Source organism: Haemaphysalis longicornis, unplaced genomic scaffold, assembly GCF_048455015.1.
Source record: "Haemaphysalis longicornis isolate Haplotype H1 unplaced genomic scaffold, Haemaphysalis longicornis Haplotype H1 scaffold_9, whole genome shotgun sequence".
Lineage (NCBI taxonomy): Eukaryota > Metazoa > Arthropoda > Arachnida > Ixodida > Ixodidae > Haemaphysalis > Haemaphysalis longicornis.
In genome coordinates this window covers 86,750,594-86,770,113 of record NW_027526460.1, presented here as the reverse complement: position 1 = coordinate 86,770,113, position 19,520 = coordinate 86,750,594, and the positions used below count along the sequence as shown (strand labels likewise).

General features: G+C 49.4%; 1 protein-coding gene across 1 annotated transcript in view; it reads left to right on the top strand.

Moving 5' to 3' along the window:
- LOC144153296 (uncharacterized) overlaps positions 1 to 18,120 on the top strand; it is a 24,788-nt gene extending 6,668 nt beyond the window's left edge. The window contains exon 4 of the mRNA XM_077684947.1: positions 17,605 to 18,120. Within this exon, the coding sequence (XP_077541073.1) occupies positions 17,605 to 18,045 (441 nt within the window). The 3' untranslated portion in view covers positions 18,046 to 18,120. The remainder of the gene's footprint in view (positions 1 to 17,604) is intronic.
- The last annotated feature ends 1,400 nt before the right edge of the window (positions 18,121 to 19,520 follow it).

Here is a 19,520-nt window from a genome sequence, read left to right as displayed (position 1 = left end):
TGTGACGTACCGCAGGCGCGGCGGACCTACTGCGTTTGACCACGGCTTCTCGGAACAGGCGATTTGAATTTCAATCAGACGGTTTTTGGAAGCAGTCATGAATGCGCCGCGCGTTACCGTAGCGCTACCTTAGTGCAGTGGTAGCAGCAGAACAACAGTTAGCCCAATTGAATTTCGCGTGACAGGCGAACGCGACGACAGGTGAGTAGAAAAGTTGCAGGAAATCCACAGTGCAAATTGTGGAACGTTGGCTGAACCGTTTCGCTATGCACCAATCCTCTTTAAAGTCGGCTTACTGGTACGCACACATGCACTGCGGGGAATATATTTTTTAACACGAAAATGTTTTATTCCCGGATACACGAATATTTTGCTGACGTCATAAGTCACGGAAGTGACGCCTTACAACGAATCCAGCGGCCTGTAAAGGGTGCACCCCTGCACACAGGGTCTTCTTGCGAAGAAGCAACCTTTAGTACTACAGCGTACGTTATACTTACGGTTGTTCGTTCTCAGGTTTTATATTTTAACACGAGATACCCCAACAGTTCCCTGACGTCATATCTGTTACGGAAATTACGCCAGTACGCATTTTCCGAAGCGGCCGGCCGAAAATCATGCTCAGGAAGGCACTCGGTTCTTTTAACAAATACGCCCTTGCGACCCTGTATTGATTGATTGATTGATTGATTGATTGATTGATTGATTGATTGATTGATTGATTGATTGATTGATTGATTGATTGATTGATTGATTGATTGATTGATTGATTGATTGATTGATTGTAGGGTTTAACGCGCCATCGCAACGCGGGCGATTAGGCGCTCCGTAGTGGAGGGCCCCGGATTAATTTTGACCACCTGGGGATCTTTACCGTGCGCCGAAATCTCGTACACACGGGCGTTTTTGCTTTTCTCCTCCATCAGAAAGGCGGCCGCCGCGGCCTGGAATCGAACCCGCGTCCTTTTGCTCATCAGCACAACGTCTTAGCCACTGCGCCACCTAGAAATAAGCAGCTGCGCTGTAAAAATGTCCATCTTACTTATCACCCTCACGCAATTAAGTACAAATATGTAAAAACCCGGAAAACGGAAGCAATAATATCGCAAAAAGCACCGGCCCCATAACATCTCGTAATTTAAGTTTCCAGCTTGAGATACGAATGAATAACTGGTGAAGTTAACACATCGAATCGTTTTAATAGTGCAAATGTAAGTTATTCGTAGAAATCAATTTACAGTAGACGACCGTTTTCTCGGACTCCAAAAATCGAACTTGCTGGATATTCCGGACTTTCCAGAGGAAGCGCCAGTTGTCCCATAGGAGTAATGTATATGAACAACGGATATTACGGACAAAATAAAGCCAAAAGTTCGATTTTCCGGGCAAAATTTTCCGTGACAGAGCCACCGTGCGAATCAATGACGACGCCATTTTTGAATCCTAAGCCACCTGGCTAACTTCGGATTGGATGGGGATATGCTTGACTCCCACTGAGGTAACAAATTTTGATCTTGGAGGCCATAATGTGGTGGCTAGACTAGCCATAATTTCGCATGTAGTCTGCGGCGGAAGCAATCTCGAAAGTCGGAAACGGGTCATACGTGACCAGTTTTTTTCTTTTTTGTTTTTGAAACCACTTTTTTTTTAGGCAGCAGGTGAAGCTGACCTATACACAACATCATCATCATATTTGTCCTGAAGCATTCGCGACTTCATCACTCCCACTTAAATGAAATGAAGTTCGTTTTTGCGACTCGCGGATTTTCGGACTGATCTTTTATTCTGACCATTTTTCGTTCCCCTCCAGGTCCGAAAAATCGGTCGGCTACTGCAAACGCTTTAACTGTGGCCAGGAGTTGCGCCCGGTGACGTCGCACCTCCTTCGACGCCCCATTCTGCAAACAAGTTTGCTCCGCCTGTGTGCATCCTTGTCTAACAGGCAAAGCACGCTTTACAGGGCCGCTTTAAATAGAATTTGTTACTTGAAAAGCAGCGGCGTCGCGTATTAGATTTGAAAAGTCTGCTTTGGAGTCATCCATGTCAATTAGTTTTTACCCGGCGCAATTTTACCTACGTATAGCATAAACAAGTCATATAAGATATTAATAAGAACAACAGGTACAGAAGTTTTCCGGCCCCATATTCGCCTCACAGCGATCGACACTAAAGAGAGCATACGAGTATGGTCATACCACAATCGAGATTTCAGGAGCCTGCCTGTATGGGACGCAGGCATGGCGTCACCGATCACCTAGGAATGCTGTTGCAGGGCCTGCTTTACTTCCCAATTAAATGTATAGTGAGGAATTCGTCGAAAGGTGTTTCAAAGTTATCTTCGGGGTTTTAAAGCAAAGCTTTACTACTTTCGTCCAGTGGTTTCGCGAAGGATGCGCAAGTTAACCTTCTGACCGGAGACACACCCCCGGCGACGCACCCTCCGAAGCGCATCACGTGATTAACCGGGCCCGCTGTGGGCGCGACGAACAAGGCCCCGTTTTCAGTCGTTCTGCTCACGTAGCGGCGGCGGCCGCGACGTCAGCGGCCGCTAAGCTGTTCGACAGCCGACAAAACCCGCAGCCTCCCACGCATGCGCCGCTGGGACGCCCCGGGCTATGTGACTCATCTTGCGCCGCGTTCGCCGTGAAAGACGAACGCCGCGTTCGGCGAGAATGAAAGCGAAGCCGGCCCTCCTTCTGTGAGCGTTGCACGGGACCGAACGGCTTTGAGCCGTGGTCGGCAATACAGCCACGTCAAAGGTTAACCAAGCGAAACCAAGACTCAACCAGGCTCAACCAAGCTTTTGCTTTGCATATACAAGGTAAGCTGAGCTAAGCCGCAACCATTTTTTTTAACCGAGCTAAAAATGATGATCAGGGCTGCGCAAAATTTGCCGTGCCGTCATGAACACTCAAGGCAATGAATAAATGTCCGTGCACGACGGGGAGGCTGCGAAAAAAGTCATCGCTTCAAAAGACTCCTTAGCATTTTTGAAAGCACTGCGTGAACGTAGGGCAGAGTTGCCCTTGGCAGAATCTGAAAGGAGTTATGTACAGCGCAAAGTGCCCACTGCACCGCCCCCCCCCCCCTCAAAAAAGAGAAAGGCCGCAAGGTGAACATTCGTAGCTGCAGTTTCGCTCGCCGACATCGTTCTTCCTCTGCCATGAAGGCAGAGTAAAAAAGCTCAGCTTCTATCCCGGGATAAAGACGAACGAGGAAAGAAAGGCGTGGCGGGGATATCTGTAATAAACAAACGTTCGACGACGCTTGGCGAAAGCTTGAGGGGGAGGCAATGAGACGTACTCCTGGTTGCGAGGCTCATCCGAACCACGTGACATTTTCGCGGGAGGTTTGAACCCGCGTCTACAGAGCAGGATCCTTGTGCGTCACCACTGGGCACTCTGCCAGAAGCGGAACAGGAGTTAGCCTGGTGCGTATAAAATTGATGAATAATTAATACCTGATGGCAGATATGAGAAGGTAATTAAAATTTATTTGGAACTGATAGTAGTGATTATTAGTGTTGGGGTCAAGGCAGCCTGAGATTAATTAAATGAATTAGGAAGGACGTAGGCGAAATAATACTGATTAAGGTAGATGATAATACGAACTAGGATAGACCAAAAAAGGTAGATTGAAATGGATTGCAGTGTATTAAAGTACATAAAATTGGATTAAGAGGGATAAAGGGAGGTCGCATACCGTGTTTGCTGTGTCGCCTTGTTTGCATGTGTATAAAAGGTACACATCTCAATATACGCCAGGCTTTCACCTTCAATGCACTTAAAGGAGACATGAATGTTTCGAGAATTTCCCAGCGGCGACAGTACTCAAGCCTGTATTTGTTATCTCGGCGCTGTTTGTCAGCGTTGATACGCAGTGTGAAATGAAGTGCGGAGCGATTACAGGGCCGAGTGGGTGGCAATAGAAGGTGGGATGTGATCGAGGCGGCGGAATGCCGAAACTGCTGAACAACAAAAGGAGTGGCAGGCGTCCGAAGCTGCCGTTAAAATACTAACGTGACCACCAACGCTGCGGGAGGCCGTAAAGCGTGCTTGGCATGGTGCATGGACTCTGCTCGCAAAAGGCGTGCGACAACGTCTATTTACGGGTTCCTGAAGCGACGGCAAGGTGTGCGCGTCAGGCGCTCCTGAAGTCTGCGAGGCAAACGTGGCTGCGAGGGCTGAGAACCTAACGCGTCACTAAGGAGCCACATGAGTAATTTCTTCAGCTAGAATTTTAACACGAGTGTTTTATGCCGGGGTACACCAAGATCTCTGACGTCATATCTGTCACGGAAATGACATCGCCAGAAAAAACTTAATTTGACGCGGCTCCGCCGGTATTCTAGCCACAAACTCCTTCGTTGCAACGGGAGGTACGAAACGCGTTTCCAAATGCGCTATAAACACAGGCGTAAACGGGACGACGAATGCGCCTTATATATTTTCCTTCAGATGGTGCTGCCATCTAGGAGAGACAAAGCGAAGTTGCGCATCATGACGCTATTGAGCGCCGACAGTTGGCGCCTCGATGCCAGCGCCTACGTATACGGGGGACGCAGCGACGACGACTTGCGAATGTCGCGCTCGTGACACCGTCCGCTGCTCTTTTTGCTGCAGCGGACCGTGGGCTCACCGAACGATTTGCTGACAACCCGTTCGGTTTCGTTCGCACGGACGGTTTGCGGGCGCCTGTGGTTTCAGTCGGATTTACGTTCATTCCAGTGCCTAACGCTGATGTGTGTAACTGGGCCATACCGACGTAATATAAATAGCGATGTTAAAGTTCATATCAATGCACATTAAATATTCAACTGCTCCTGTGAAGGCGCATTTCACTTTCGTGTTCTACCGGCTCCTATGGAACAGGGATTGGATTGGAAAACATTTAATGAGCATAAAAGTGGGTGGCTTTCTCAGTCCAGATAGCCGCGAGCTAGCGCAGCTGCTTGGGCGCGAGTGATGAGGCGTTCTTGGTCCTCGCACCGTGAGCTGGCCAGCTCGCGCTCCCACTGCTCAGGGGATGGGGAAGGGTTTGGAGAGTAGGGGCATTCCCAGACTAGGTGGTAGGTAGTGTTTGGGACGGAGCAAGAAGGGCAGTTGTAGGGGTAAGTGGAGGGAGATATGTTGTGGAGTATCGTGGTGTTGTAGAATGTGTTGGTCTGCAGTCGACGCCAAATGCGAGCCGCCTGTGTGCTGAGGGATGGGTGAGGAGGAGGGTATTGAAGCCGCAGTTGGCGATAATGATATAGGATTTCAGTGTATCGGGGAGGGACCGGGGGATAGATGGAGGGTTCGGAAAGGTCCTCTTCCGTCGACGAAAACGCCCGGAATGTAAGAGCGCGGGCAGCGGCGTGTGCCGCCTCGTTTCCCTCGAGGGAAGAATGGCCTGGTGTCCATACAATCTGGATGTGGGGTGGATCCTTGATTGAGGATAGTATCTTCAGCGCTGAGGGAGAGATGCGGCCTGTACAGTAGTTGCGGCAAGCCTGTTGCGAATCTGTGAGGATTGCCACGTAGTTAGAGGAAGCCGTGGTCGCTTCTAGAGCGATGGCTGTCTCTTCAGCCGTCGTGGTGCTTGCGTGGAGAATGCTGAGGGAGGTAACATTGACAGATTTGGAGTCGACGACAACCAGTGCGTGAGCAGGGCGGGATGTATACGGAGCGACGTCCGTGTATCGGGTGTCCGGTTTGTTGTGGTATTCGGCTCGGAGGCGGGTGACGCGGGCCTGTCTTCTGCCTTGATTGAAGGAAGGGTGCATGTGTTTGGGGATGGGAGACACGAAGATGTGAGCGCGGAGTGACGGAGGGATACGCTGGGGGGTGTCTAAAGAAAGAGGAGTGGGGTAGCCTAGTTTATGCAGTACCGTGCGACCCCTAGGGGTGAGGGCAAGGCGAATGAGTTGCTGTACCCGCTGTGCTTCGAGGAGCTCAGAAAGGGAATTGTGAATGCCTAATTGCAGAAGGCGGGCAGTAGGCGTGAAGGCAGGGAGGCCGAGGGCGATTTTGTATGATTTCCTAATAAGGGCGTCTAATTTGGCATGTTCCTTTGGTTTGAGGTTCACGTAGGGAGTACCATACGTAATGCGGCTGATCAGTAGGGCTTGAACAAGACGGCACGTGTCTGGTTCTTTTAGGCCATGGCGCTGGGTGCAGATTCTCCTGATGAGATGTGTGAGCTGGGTGGCTGTGACATGAAGTTGTGGGAGAATCGCCGCCCCAGAGCCATCTGCGTGGAACGTCACACCAAGTATACGGAGTGAGGGCACTTGGGGAACGGGCGTAGAATCGATCGTGACTGACGGGTCCGGAGTGGGGTTTGGGGGACGGCCTCGGGTGCGGGCTCGAAGAACGAGGAGTGCGGATTTATGTGGTGCACATGTCAGACCACGCTGCTGCAGGTACCCGAGTGTGCAATCAACGGCTTGCTGGAGAATGTCTTGCTGATCTCCTGGGGATCCTGCGTTAGTCCAGAACGTGAAGTCATCCGCATAGAAAGCGTGCTGAAGGTTGGGGATGGCAGAAAGCTGGGCTGGGAGTTGAAGAAGGGCTATGTTAAAAAGGAGTGGAGATATTACAGAACCCTGTGGTGTTCCTTTCGGCGGAGTCGAGAAAGGGTCATACTGGAGGGGGCCAATATGAAGCGTTGCGGTGCGGTTCTTGAGAAAGGCCCGGACCAAGTTGTATGTGGCCTCCCCGCAATTGGTTGTTTGCAGTCCTGGAGTATTGAGGCATGCGTGACATTGTCAAATGCTCCTTGTACATCTAATGCAAGTATAGAACTGGGGTGCGTTTTGCTTAAGTTTTCGATAATTTGCTCTTTAAGTTGTAAAAGCACATCTTGGGTAGACAGGTGTGCTCGAAATCCAAACATGGTATGAGGATAGAGGTCATTGTCCTCCAGGAATGCCGTAAGTCGGGAGTGAAGGAGGTGCTCGAAGAGTTTACCCAGGCATGATGTGAGGGAAATAGGGCGAAGGTTGTCAATGGAGATTGGTTTGTGTGGTTTCGGGATGAGGGTGATGTCGGCGTGGCGCCACTGAGGAGGAAGGGTGCCGGCTGCCCAGTGCTTGTTGAAGAGGGCAAGAAGGGAGTTGAGGGTGTCTTCGTCGAGATTTCGCAAGGTCTTGTTTGTTACTCGATCTTTTCCAGGGGTGGTATTGCGCGTGATGCGGGTGAGGGCCTGCTTCAATTCTTGAATCGAAAAGGGGGCATCAAGCGCAGGGTTCGGTGTACCCATGTAGTCGTTAGATGGAGGAGGTGGCGGGGTTTGCGGGGGACCAAAAAACTTCGTGCGTAGGGTGTCTAGAAGGTGGGCAGGGGGATGGGGGTAGTTATGAATCACACTTTGAATGTGGTGATACGTGGCAGTCTTGGAGTGTTTTGAGCCCAGCAGATGTCTCAGAATACGCCACGCACGTATTGTGCTAAGCGTACCCTGCAGCTCGTCGCAGAATGAGCGCCAATTTTGGGTTTGAAGGGTTCGAGCGTATTCCGAGGCACGCTGGGTGACTTGAGCGATGCGGCGCTTTAGCGAGCAATTGTGCCTGCGCGTCTTCCAGCGGTTTACTAAGCCTCGTCGGGCTGCCCACAAATGTGCGAGATGGGCGTCCACAGAGGGATTGGCTGTAGTGAGGGGGATAACTTTTGTGTACTTCTGAACCAGGGACAGAAGCTGCGATGTCCATTCTTCGAGGTCCGTGATGTCATCTGGCAGGGAGGTGGGATCCTTGCGGAACGAGGACCAATCGATGAGCGTAGCGTGACCAATTTTACGCTTGAGGGGAAGGCAGCGAATAGTGAGCGCCAGAATGTGATGGTCACTCCCCAAAGTATCCGGTAGTCTCTGCCACTCTAGGTGAGGGGCATTTCGAGCGAAAGTCAGGTCTGGGTTGGTGTCGCGTGAAACACTGTTCCCTATACGGGTCGGGAGGGCTAAGTCGTTGCACAGCGTGAGTGCGTGGTGCTGCGTTGCGTGAAGGAGGGCAGTGCCTTTCCTTGTGGCTTGGTTATAACCCCATGAGTGGTGAGGGGCGTTGAAATCCCCAAGCAGAAGAAGACGGTTAGAGCCGGCTTTTTGTGTAGCCATCAGGAGGAGGGGGTCGATATCCTTAAGGTGGCGGTCCCACACCCGCCATGTTGGAATTAGTTCAGAGTTTGCCACCAGACTACGCCACCCACCCGTGGCGGACGAAAATACCGGCACAGGCTTTCCGGGCGCGATGTTCCGGGCGCGATTCGCGAGGGGAGACGCTCCTTTTGTCCGAACCTGAACCATGACCAACCGATTCTGTTCGCCGCCGTGCACGGGGGGGGGGGGGGGGGGTTGCTGGATTGGCCCTGCCTTCTTTCTCGCCGCGAGTTGCTCGGCGCTCGGCCTCCGAAATCGCGCTGAAGAGCTTTTGCTCTGTACATGCGCGTAGCACAAATAAAACAGAATAATCAACTAAACGTTTCACTGTTTTTGGGGTGAAACGTTGGACGAATGAGCAATACATATGTCGCCAAGATTGCCAGCGCACATTACTAAAAGAGCAGAAAGAAAGCTCGGTGTAAAGGAATGAAGAAAGAGATATTGTGAAAATTATCGGCGCCTCTTGATATATTTCAGGCGGTTTTTCTCAATGAACCGCCGCTAAATCGTCGGCACGGGCCTTGCGTATTTCCTTCTATCCTCGTCTTTCCCGCTGTGCAATAATGTCCTCTGTGTTGATGTCATGGCAACTTTAGCCGGAATCAGAACACCTTTGGACCCTAGTATGGGTTGCAAGCTAAGTCTGGCACAAAAGTTTTTTTATCGTATTACATACATAATACTGCAAATATAATAAACTGCGCCATATGCGCAAGTATCAGATGGCCTGTCTTCTATTTTTGCCTTCCGGCACCAAACGTAATTCATCATGCATGTTCAATATAGAGGTCAAAAGATGCCGAAAGCATTTTGTCCGGTCAAAGGAAGCGACAGGTGCGCTGTTGAATTTATCCTGGTGCTACTGTTCGAAATTTTTTTTTCCGACATCACATGTCTTTGTGGCATCCCACGTGATCGCCTCGAAAATATAACCAACATCTCACTGCGGCAGTCAACATTTCGTAGAACCTTTCAACCCACATGCTTTGCACTGCAATCACGGCTTTACACCGGATGAAACTGAGCATAGCACGCCGAGTCAGAGGAAATATTTATTTAGCTTCCAACATAAATATTGCAGCTGGTGGTATGAGAGGGGGGGGGGGGGGCGAAGTGCGAAGACCATATCAGCTTCAGCATATACGTCGCTCAGCGGCTTCAGCTCCAACAGGCAAGCGCAGGAGATAGCAGGAAATTGCTTTTCAACCCACCCTTGCTTCCCGGTGGGAGTTGGCCGTGGCCGAACTCCGCTGTAAAAAAGGAAAAAAAGAATGGGTGAGATATGTGCACGCTATGAGCAAAAACAAATGATCTATAAGAAGAGCCAAGCTAACCTGCAATGGGGCAGTGATGGTAGTGCAATAGCAAAACGCGCGTTATAAAATATCACGGGAATGTTTCGTCAATACAATGGGGTGTTCTCGGGACTAATTTTGATTATTTATAACTACGCTTGAAATAATCATGCCGGATGCGGCCAGCAAAACGAAATGGTGAAATGGCGGTCAGGACACTTAGTTCAGCTATAAAAATATTTTTTCTACGTACTAAGGAAGTTTATGCATACCTGAAGGGGAAAAAGGACATAGAAGTGAAATTGAAAAAAAAATCACTAGGTAAAGGATAAAATAAACAAACAAATTTCGAGTCTACGTGCTTTTGCAACGGAAATTGAGTCCTAAATGTATGGTCGGTATGAAATTACGTATGAACAGATTGCGAAATAATCGAGTTCTTTTGAAAGCAGTGCAACTGATACTTATCAGTTTTTTTTTTTTTTTGCTGAGAAGAGGAGGAGGGTGTGTTCAGGCGCCGATCACGTCCCTCAGCACCATCGTCACATGACCCATCGCCTCTTCGTTCCAGTGCACCATGTCCAGCCGCCGGTCCGACCCCATCCGCCTGTAAATGTGTCAGTGTTGATTACACTACAACCAATGTAGCCGGGACAACTTACCGCTCGTACAGGCAATAGCGGACACGACGTCTGCCCAGCACAAAGAGGCGATGGATTTCAAGAGCAACAACTCCGTCTGCGTGAAAGTAGCGCAACGAACAGGTTATTCTCTGCCGCAAACTGTCGTAAAGAGAGACATAGTACCCATAGTCAGCCAGAGGATCCACGCGTTCACGGCATTCAGAATTCGCCAGTGGGAGCTGGACCGCGCAGCGCGGGCCACCGGCGGCAGCGTCATCACGACAACACCACATCCGCGTCCGAGTAACAGCGCCAATACGACCTCCAAATCCGCAATCAATTGGTACGCGTCGTCCATGGTTCTGGCCTGTGAAAAAAAGAAGAATGAAAATGGCAGTGTTGATGCAGAAATTCTGAGCATACCCTTAGCTCAGAGGCAGAATTGCATCTGTTGTGCATACCAGACGCAGGTCGTTGGTGCCGATCATCAGGACGACCCTGGGCTCCATGTGGCGGAGGTTTCTCAGGCAACTAATTACGCGGGACCCGGACACTTCCGTGTACGGACTATTCGGTGCCATTTATATTTTTGTGATGGGTATAAATTTGTCTCCACAAATCCTTTGATTCTGTTCTTCGCGTTTCCGTTGATTTCGTTCTCGTTCATGGCGTTTTTTGTTCTGTTCACAGTAAGTCACTATACGGCAGGTTGCTTCGTTTTTACCTCTGTTCATCACTTTGCACCTCAGCATGTCACCGGTTTTCGGTCCACACGCTTCCATGTTATAGATTTATTATGATTATTATTTTTGTGAGGCCACCTGTCTTTTCTTTTTTTACCAGTGAAATCTCTATTCACGGTGCTGTCGCTGCCCTACACCTGTGTCAGGCTGAACTTCCAAAGGCAGCTGGCTATCCCTCTTGTTCTGGTGTTCCTCTCCCTTGCTTCTGGTTCCACTTATCCTAACCTTTCAACAGGATGTTGGTGCTGGAGGAGCGAACTAACTTGCTTCCAGATGTAGAGAACAATAGCGCCGTCTGAGTAAAGAGTTCTGCCAAAACGCTAGCTTTGGTCACGCCGGGTGAAACGAATCGGCCAAGATTGAGGGTCGGACTCTTGGCGACACGCGACGATGTTTTCTTGTTTTATTTTTATTTGGCGGGGGAAGGTAAATATACGCTGCTGTTAGGTTGTATGGGGGTTGTTTTCCACGGCGGTTTTCCACTTGCTCATTCATCAACACCCTCGAGGTATGCACGGCGGCAATGTTGGCTTCTCTGTCGACGCCAGAACATGCTGCTCAGAATTATTATACATATAAAAAAAAAGATCGAAACACGCGACACCATCAACTAAAGCCTTTCTGCGTTTGTTTGGCCTGCTTGCACTATGTAGTTTCTCTCTTTGGCCAGGAGGGGGGGGGGGGGGAGGTTTGGGGGGTTCAAACCCCCAGAAATTTTTATTGCTGGATGTTTTCTTGTCTTTCAAATGTGTTAAAATGTAATGTTGAATGTTGTCCTGTAAAAACTACCAATTATATATGTTATATATATATATATATATATATATATATATATATATATATATATATATATATATATATATATATATATATATATATATATATATATATATATATATATATATATATATATGTAGCGAATCAGAATAGGAAATGAGGGACTCGTAGAAATAACACAGAAATAAGGATTGACAGTCAAGATGACCTCGGAAAGCAAAGGGGAGGTTGTGGTAGGCCATTGAAACAGATCAAGAATTTGGAAAGGAAGAAAGAAAGCGAAGAAAAAATGCCCGCCAGGTGGGATCCGAACCCACGACCTCCAGAATACCGGTCTGGTGCGCCCGGTATTCTGGAGGTCGTGGGTTCGGATCCCACCTGGCGGGCATTTTTTCTTCGCTTTCTTTCTTCCTTTCCAAATTCTTGATCTGTTTCAATGGCCTACCACAACCTCCCCTTTGCTTTCCGAGGTCATCTTGACTGCCAATCATATATATACGCATTAGGGTTGGGGCGCAACCCCCCCCCCCCCCCCCCCCCCCCCCCCCCCCCCCCGAAATAAATTTCTGGCTACGCCACTGACCACCACCATCGGCTATTTATGGTGCCATCACCCAGTCACCAAATTTCGATCTGACAGGAATGAGCTAATCAGTAATTATATTGCATGTGCTTGGTTGAATGAAAATTTTCCGTCCAGCAACGGGGTCATTACAGCGCCAAGATCATTGCATAATTTTGCTCTGCCAACAAAGTTAGATGCCACCTTTCCCAGCAAACTGAGGTCACACGTTTTGAGGTCACACGTGAGGTCGAACTGCAACAGTACAGGCACTGACACAGCTGTTTATTGGAGACAAAACTTCCAACGCCGCTGCCTCCATACAAACTTTGCTGCGCTTGGAATGTGAATAAAAAAAAGAAAGCTGGCATACTCGGATGCAGGAGGCAGAGATTCACCAAAGCTGCTGCGAAGGAACTTTTATTGACCCTTGAAATACTCCTGGCTATGTAATGTTACAATAAGTTCATCAGAAGAAAGATGTGCTTGCCAATCAACGCGCAATGGTACACAAATTTCTTCACTCGCTTGAAATGAACAAGGTTACTGAACATGCTAACTACATGAAGGTTTTGCACGAAATAGGAACCAGTTTCGTTGACAATGGCTTTCGGCTGGTAAATGTTCCTCTCGCGGTTGCATGTTGTTTCCTGGCATACCGAACTCAGCTGCTTTTCCTGAAAACTTTGCAAAACAAAAATTAACAAGCAAGGGTAACAACAAAGGCCTTTATTTGCACTAAGCAAAAGTCATGAGCCCTACAGAGGCACACAAACTGGCAAAAGACCTTTGTATCTTACAGCAAGCTGAAAAGACAAAAATATAACATAATGGTTATCAAATACAGGGATGGGACAACAGGGTGAGAAAGCCGTGATGATGGAATCAGCCGTGATGGTTGCAGTGTTGGTGTTCATCAGAGGCACTGCTTTGTGCATATTTTCAGCACGTTTTCTGTAAAACACAATGTCTCTTTACTACATGTGCACCAGCAAAATGCATCGCAAGAAAAAACAAAATGTCAGGAAACATATAAATGTGCAAATGTACATAAAACCCCAGACGCAACCCCATAATTGGGCAGAAAACCTGTATCGCCTAGTTCCCAGATAAAGAAAGGAGGAGCTTATGGATAAGGTGAACAAAAGAGCACTACAAAAAAGGCATTGTCTAGCGTTCCGTCCAGACGGAACGATAAGGAATGATAATGTTGCGGAACGGCAGCTGTCACTAAAGTTCTGTTCAGGAGAAACGCAACTCTCCGTGAGAGCAATCTGTTGATTTTTATCCAACCGAACACACCGCCAGGGTCGTTGTTAATTAGTAATCACTATTTAGTAATTATAAATGGTCGGACTACCTCTAGCTAAGTACGGAAGGAACTCCAAGCTGCTACCCCAAGCCTGCTTGGCAACATGAACAGAAAACAGTCTTTCTTGATATTTATGCAAAGGCAAAACCGCTTGTTTTTTTTAAGTTTGAAAGTTAAAGTTGATTCATCAAAAGTAAGTGGTTACAAAAAAATTTACAGACTAGCTTTGTGCAGCCATAGTCACTTATAATAATTACAGATTATCGGACGTAACCCTAGCGTTGGCTGCGTCGGCCTTGGCTTCAGTGAGCCGTAGCGGTTCAGCCGGTTGGGTAAAACCAAAATCGACTGCTCTAGCCAACTGAGTTGTAAGGCGGGCGTGAAGTATAGTTATTACAAAAGTTCTAAATGCGGCAAAAAAAAAAAAAAAAAACAGAGCTCGGCAAGATTTCAACACCCAACTACAACGTCCGTAAGCAGAGGCGTAAGTACGACTATTTCACAACGCGTAGCTTTTACGGGTACGGCAGGAGCCAAGCGGCTATTTCACGACGCCTAGATGTTACGGCTACGGCAGCGACGACGGAGAGTTTTCAGGGCACGCCGGGCGCGCGCCGGCGAGCGAGCCCGGTTAGTTCACGACGGGTAGGGGGGGGGGGGGGGGGGGGATTTCACGACGCCAGCGAGACGCCAGCCATATATGGCTACCTTCTGCATTTTTACGGCCAGGCATTGGTGGCCGGGTCACATGCAATGGGAAGGGGCCGCGAATAAAAGTGCAAGCGGTGGCAGCAAGCGGTGGCTAGGCTCCGAATAACAAATCACCCAGAGCTTTTAGCATTGAAAGGTAAAACTAGCAGCCCCACGCCGGTCAAAATCGTGGTAAGAACTAAGCGCGCTTTTTCACATCCCCAACACATGCGAACCCTCATGCGGACCCTCATATTCCGCCAGAACACAACAAAGGCTGAACAGAAATAACACTCGCAGCGCGTTAGCGCGAGATTGCGTGCAATGAACACAAAAAGAAAATCCTTACTTGCATGAGGAAGCTGCGGCCGCTCTCACTTGCGCTCGGCGACTTTGTGATGCATTTTTACGCCTTATCAAACGTTTTGGCGTTTTACGGGTTTTACCCATCGCAGATCACAAAACGTCGCACCGCTGTACTCCACCGGACAACGGCGGTGCAGAATGCCCAGAGATACCGAGCAAATTTGCTACCACAGAAGTTCGCACAGACCGCACGGCGTGGCGACAAAAACCACAGAACAGGGAGGATTTTAGAGAAGCAAAGGTCTAGCTTTGCCTGTAGTGCAAGAAAAAGCGTAGTGGCGGCGTCGTGAACTACCCAGTACGCCCGCTTGATGGCGCTGTAAACACGGCTTTGTAAACATGGCGGATGCTTTTTGCACAGGCCGCTTGAGCTCCTTAATAACATGGCTGCCCTCGCACGGCGGCCGCCGGCTCGCTGCTCCACGGCCGGACTCAACTCTCCTCCTCCCGCGCGCGAAAGGGGCGTCGAGTCCGGCCGTGGCTGCTCCTGCTGGCTCCTGGCTGGCACGCTGGTCGCGTGTTTACTTGCGCCGCGCTAGTGAAGTGATGTTACGCCAGGTGACCAGATGGCCTCGACTGGCACAGACCACAGTGAGCAGCAAGTGAGAACAAATCGTTTATTGACATCCGCAAGTTTACAGAGGCCAGGACATCTGGTCTCTTTTTTTTGCCTGCTCAAAGCAGCTCTGAGCAGCTCCAAGCAGCTCCGTATTTTATTTGCCCATAGAACATCTATGGCGGGAGCAGCTTGGGGCTGCTTGGAACTGCTCAGAGCTGCTCTGAGCAGGCAAAAAAAAGAGACCTATCATTTCATTTCGATCGCTGCAATTGTACGTCGCTTTCGTGACAACATTTTTTTTTTTTTGCCATAACAACTCGTTCACTTGCGCTAAGATTTCGAACGAAGGGCACAAATGAAGTATTGACGGCGACAACGGTTTCCTTTGCACCGTCTTTCTAGCGGAGTGCATAACACTCACCTTCTGTTGGAAGAATCGAATATTCTGGCCTCGACAGCTGCCTTCCGATGCGGAATTTCCCACATTTGTCATGCCACAAGCACTCAATTCCCGTGTTTTGCCAGTCCTCTCAACAACTGATGGACGCAAAAGCACATAACAGCAATAACAGTCACGAAACCGGTGCTCCGCGCACATTGAAACGGTCGGCCGTTGCAGCGGTTTCAATTTGAATTGGCGGCTTTGTGGTTGCGAATTCAGAAACGAGGTGGTGCACCAGTCGGCTGTTCGTAAAAAGTTGCGTACATTTTTGCTCAACGGATGTTTGATGCGGAACTTGTTAATAGTATTTTTAAATAACACATTGTAAGCGAACTGTGTGGGCTCTTTGAGTCACGGAATGAGTGTTTTGTATTCTATACCAAAAGTAACATTTTGCCTGCGCCGTCTGGTGGGCTTGATGGTCGAAAACAGCGCTTTAGGTTGGTCACGTGGGGCGTCGATTTTTACGCCGCCTATAGGGAAGACAGGGAACGTCCAAGCTTGAGAGGCCTGCAAAAACTGAACGAGTGTCGGCAGTATCGGCACCACGACAAAGAAGAGGCGAAAAGTCTGGGGAGCCTGAATGTACCGCCTTGAGGCTCCCTCGAATAGTGCGTTTGGCCGCGCCATCGGTAGCAGAAAGCTGAAACGTAACAAAGTAGCTTTACAGTTTCGACACTGGATGGCGCCACATAAAACTTCAACGCTGTTATGGCTGTAAAATCGTCGCTACAGGAATAAAAAAGGGTTAATTGTACATTTACTTGGTAATGTTATAAAGATATGACATCGACGTATATTCCATGTAACGCACTTTTAGGAGTTCCGTGTGTGTACGTAAATAGGCGCGTTTGAGCGCTTCGGCCGGCGTGATGAAAATCAGCCAATTTCAGTAACAGTTTATACGTGTTCTATTTATCACAGCGCAAAAATTGAACGTAAATGAGTAAAGGAGGTCTTCAAGTTTGATGTGTGAAAATATTGAAACTTCGTCTTCAGCAGCAACGCAGAAAAGTTGCACCAGAAAACCCATGTGTACGTGTAAACTGCCATATGTAGACCAAAATAACTTTAAAACCGCTAAACGAAATGCAGCGAAATTTCGGCAGTATACAAATACATATGCTGGCAACGCGCACACGAAAACACATTGCTCTGCATTAATCCATGTAAAAGTTTAGCGCGAGTGAAGTTGCGCTATTTTAGCTATTTTCAAACGGCCGTATAACAAAATCTATTTGCTGAAACGGAAATTCCCAACGTAACTAACTGCATAGACATCTATTCTATGCACATACCAAACTACATGTAATTACGTCGCATAGTTTTCTCAAATTCTTGCACCGCCCGAAGCAAAAAAAGCAAAAATACAATTTTTCTCTCTTGCAAATTGGCTTCTCCTTCTAAAGCCAAATTAGCTGGAATAGACCGGTAAGCGAGTTCGGAATCTAGAAGACTTCTGCTTTCTAATGATACATTAGCCATGAATGTGGTGCCAACTGGGGCGCAACAGCGCCTACGCAAACATCGTCCAAAACCGGCAGTGCGGGCCGATCGAGTGGGACCGCCACCTTAAGTGTTGCGGGGGACTGTACACGTTGAGGATAAAGAGGCTGTGTTGACACGGGTGAGTTGGGAGAATCTCGACGAAAGTGTGGTTAATGGATGAAGGGATATCATACTGCTGCGCCGTGAACGTTTTAGAGACGAACACTGTGTGCGATGAGAGGGATCCTGGGTGAAACATTCGAAACCACGAAGCGTTGGGGTTGGCGTTCCTGGAGGGCAATAACGTCTGGGGGAGATTGGCATATGTAATGATCGAGGTGGGCTTTTTTGCTGTTATATGACCGGCAATTCCATTGATAGATGGTACTCTCGGAGGGGTCAGTCATCATCGGACGGGAGTGGGGTGGCAGCGGCTATCAACTACTTTTTTTTTCTCAATCACTCTAGCGCGTTTATAACTGGTTATGTGCACGTTCTCCAGCTGGAACAGAAAATGTGTGCACCCTGTCTTAGCTCACCCCCTTTTTTCGTGCTCAAAAGAGCGTACATAGTTGTTCCTTTATTAGAGCCAGGTGGCGCCATCTCCGCAGGACTGCACTCGGCACGCGCAGCTCATCTCCACATCGCTGAACGAGTCGGTCGACCCGTGCGAGGACTTCAACGCGTTCGCCTGCTCGGCGCTCGAGCCCTGCCATCGCTGCGAGGGCAGCAGCTACGGGTCTGCGCTGGCCGCCAGGGCGCTGCATGACTGGTTCTCCGACTTCCGAGAGACCCTGGAGTCGGGCAAGGGTCACCTGCGAGCGGGTGCCAAGGCGCTGGCCATGTTCGACGCCTGCATGGCCCCCACCGGCAAGGACGACGCGCATGTCGGCAAGCAGATGCTGCGAGACCTCATGGCCAAGCTGCGCATCCCGTGGCCGGACGAGCCCGATCCCGGAGTGGACCCGCTAAGAGTGCTCGTCAAACTGTCCTACAGGCGAGAAACTCGATCGGCTATAGTAATAGTAGTAATAATAATGAACGTTTATTGAGCTAAGAATGGGAAAGGAGTAATATGGGTAGAAGAAATGGACGTGGGCAGGGCATGTAATGCGAAGGCAAGGCAAACCGTTGGTCACTAAGGGTAACAGAGTGGATCCCTATAGAAGGCAAGCGTGGCAGGGGGCGGCAGAAGGTTAGATGGGCAGACAAGATCAAGAAGTTTGCGGGGATAAATTGGTCGCAGTTAGCACAGGACCGGGGTTATTGGAGATTGATATGAGAGGCCTTTGCCCTGCACTGGGCGTAGATAGGCTGGTGATGATGAAGAGGGGAATTAGCCCACCCAATCCAGTAGGCTGCGAGCCCGCGCTGATTCTGAGGCCCGGTCGACCAGAGCTTGTTGTTCTCTGCAGGCGAGCTGGTCAGCACAGACTCCCACAGCTCCCACCACAGAGTTGGGAAGTGGTTTTGGGATGTCTGGGCATGAGCGCACCAAGTATTGAGAGGGGAGTTGCGGGGTGTGGAGGTCATGTTGGACGAGTGATGGGGGAAATGAGGGAGAGAACCGTGTGGTTGAAGTAAGTGCCAGCCTGTAGCCGGCGCCAGATATGAGCCTGTTGGTTACTAAGAGTAGGGTGAGGCGGAGGATTGATCGTTCTGGAATGCGGGCAGTGCGATAGGATGGCATTGTATGCGCAACCCAGAGGTGTTAAAGTGTTAGTGTGGGGTTTGTGGAGGCGCAGCCGCTCGTGGCGTTTGGCCTTAAAAGGGCCATGCAGTCAAAACGCAAGTTTGGTTCATTCGAAAGTTTGCCTCGTTAGGATCACACTAACACCATTTTAGTACGCAGCACATTGGCGACCGCTACTGCGGCGACGGTGTCGTAACCGAGCGATCGAAGAGAGAGGAAAACCGCGGAGGAAAATCGGCGAAAGTGTGAGGGGGAGGGCAGTATACTGAGCGCGCACGAGACGCTCGTCGGCAGCGACGCTTGGCGAAAGTGTGAGGGGGAGGCAGTGAGACATGCTGCTCGTTGCGTGGCTCATCCGAACCCCGTGACATTTGCGCGGGAGCTTCAAACACGATTTGCAACATGCCCGGCGGCGGCGACGCACTGCGAGATTACAGCATAGTAGCGCGAGCCGCCGTGCGCTCGCTGATCACGTGGTCACTTCCTATGCGCCGTGACCTAGAACACTGAAGTTCGCGCTGCGCACGAATTTCACATTAGGGGACATAGTAATCGTCAGCCATTATTCGCTCAAATAAGCTAAATATTTAGGGAAAAAATGGAAATGGCCATGCGACTCACTAGCTCGTTTCCCGCACTAGAACGTGCACAGCTGTACGATTGGCTGAGGCCGGCAAAAGCAAACGCAAGTTGGGCAGTACTTATAAGCTTGTAGAAAGAGCTATTCTCGCTTGTGATGCATATTCATTTTATAGCAGTAAGAATGGTGGGGTGCAACAGTGGAAGTTCGCGAAAGCACACGTAAACTTAGAAGTACCAGTGCGTACGGCTGTT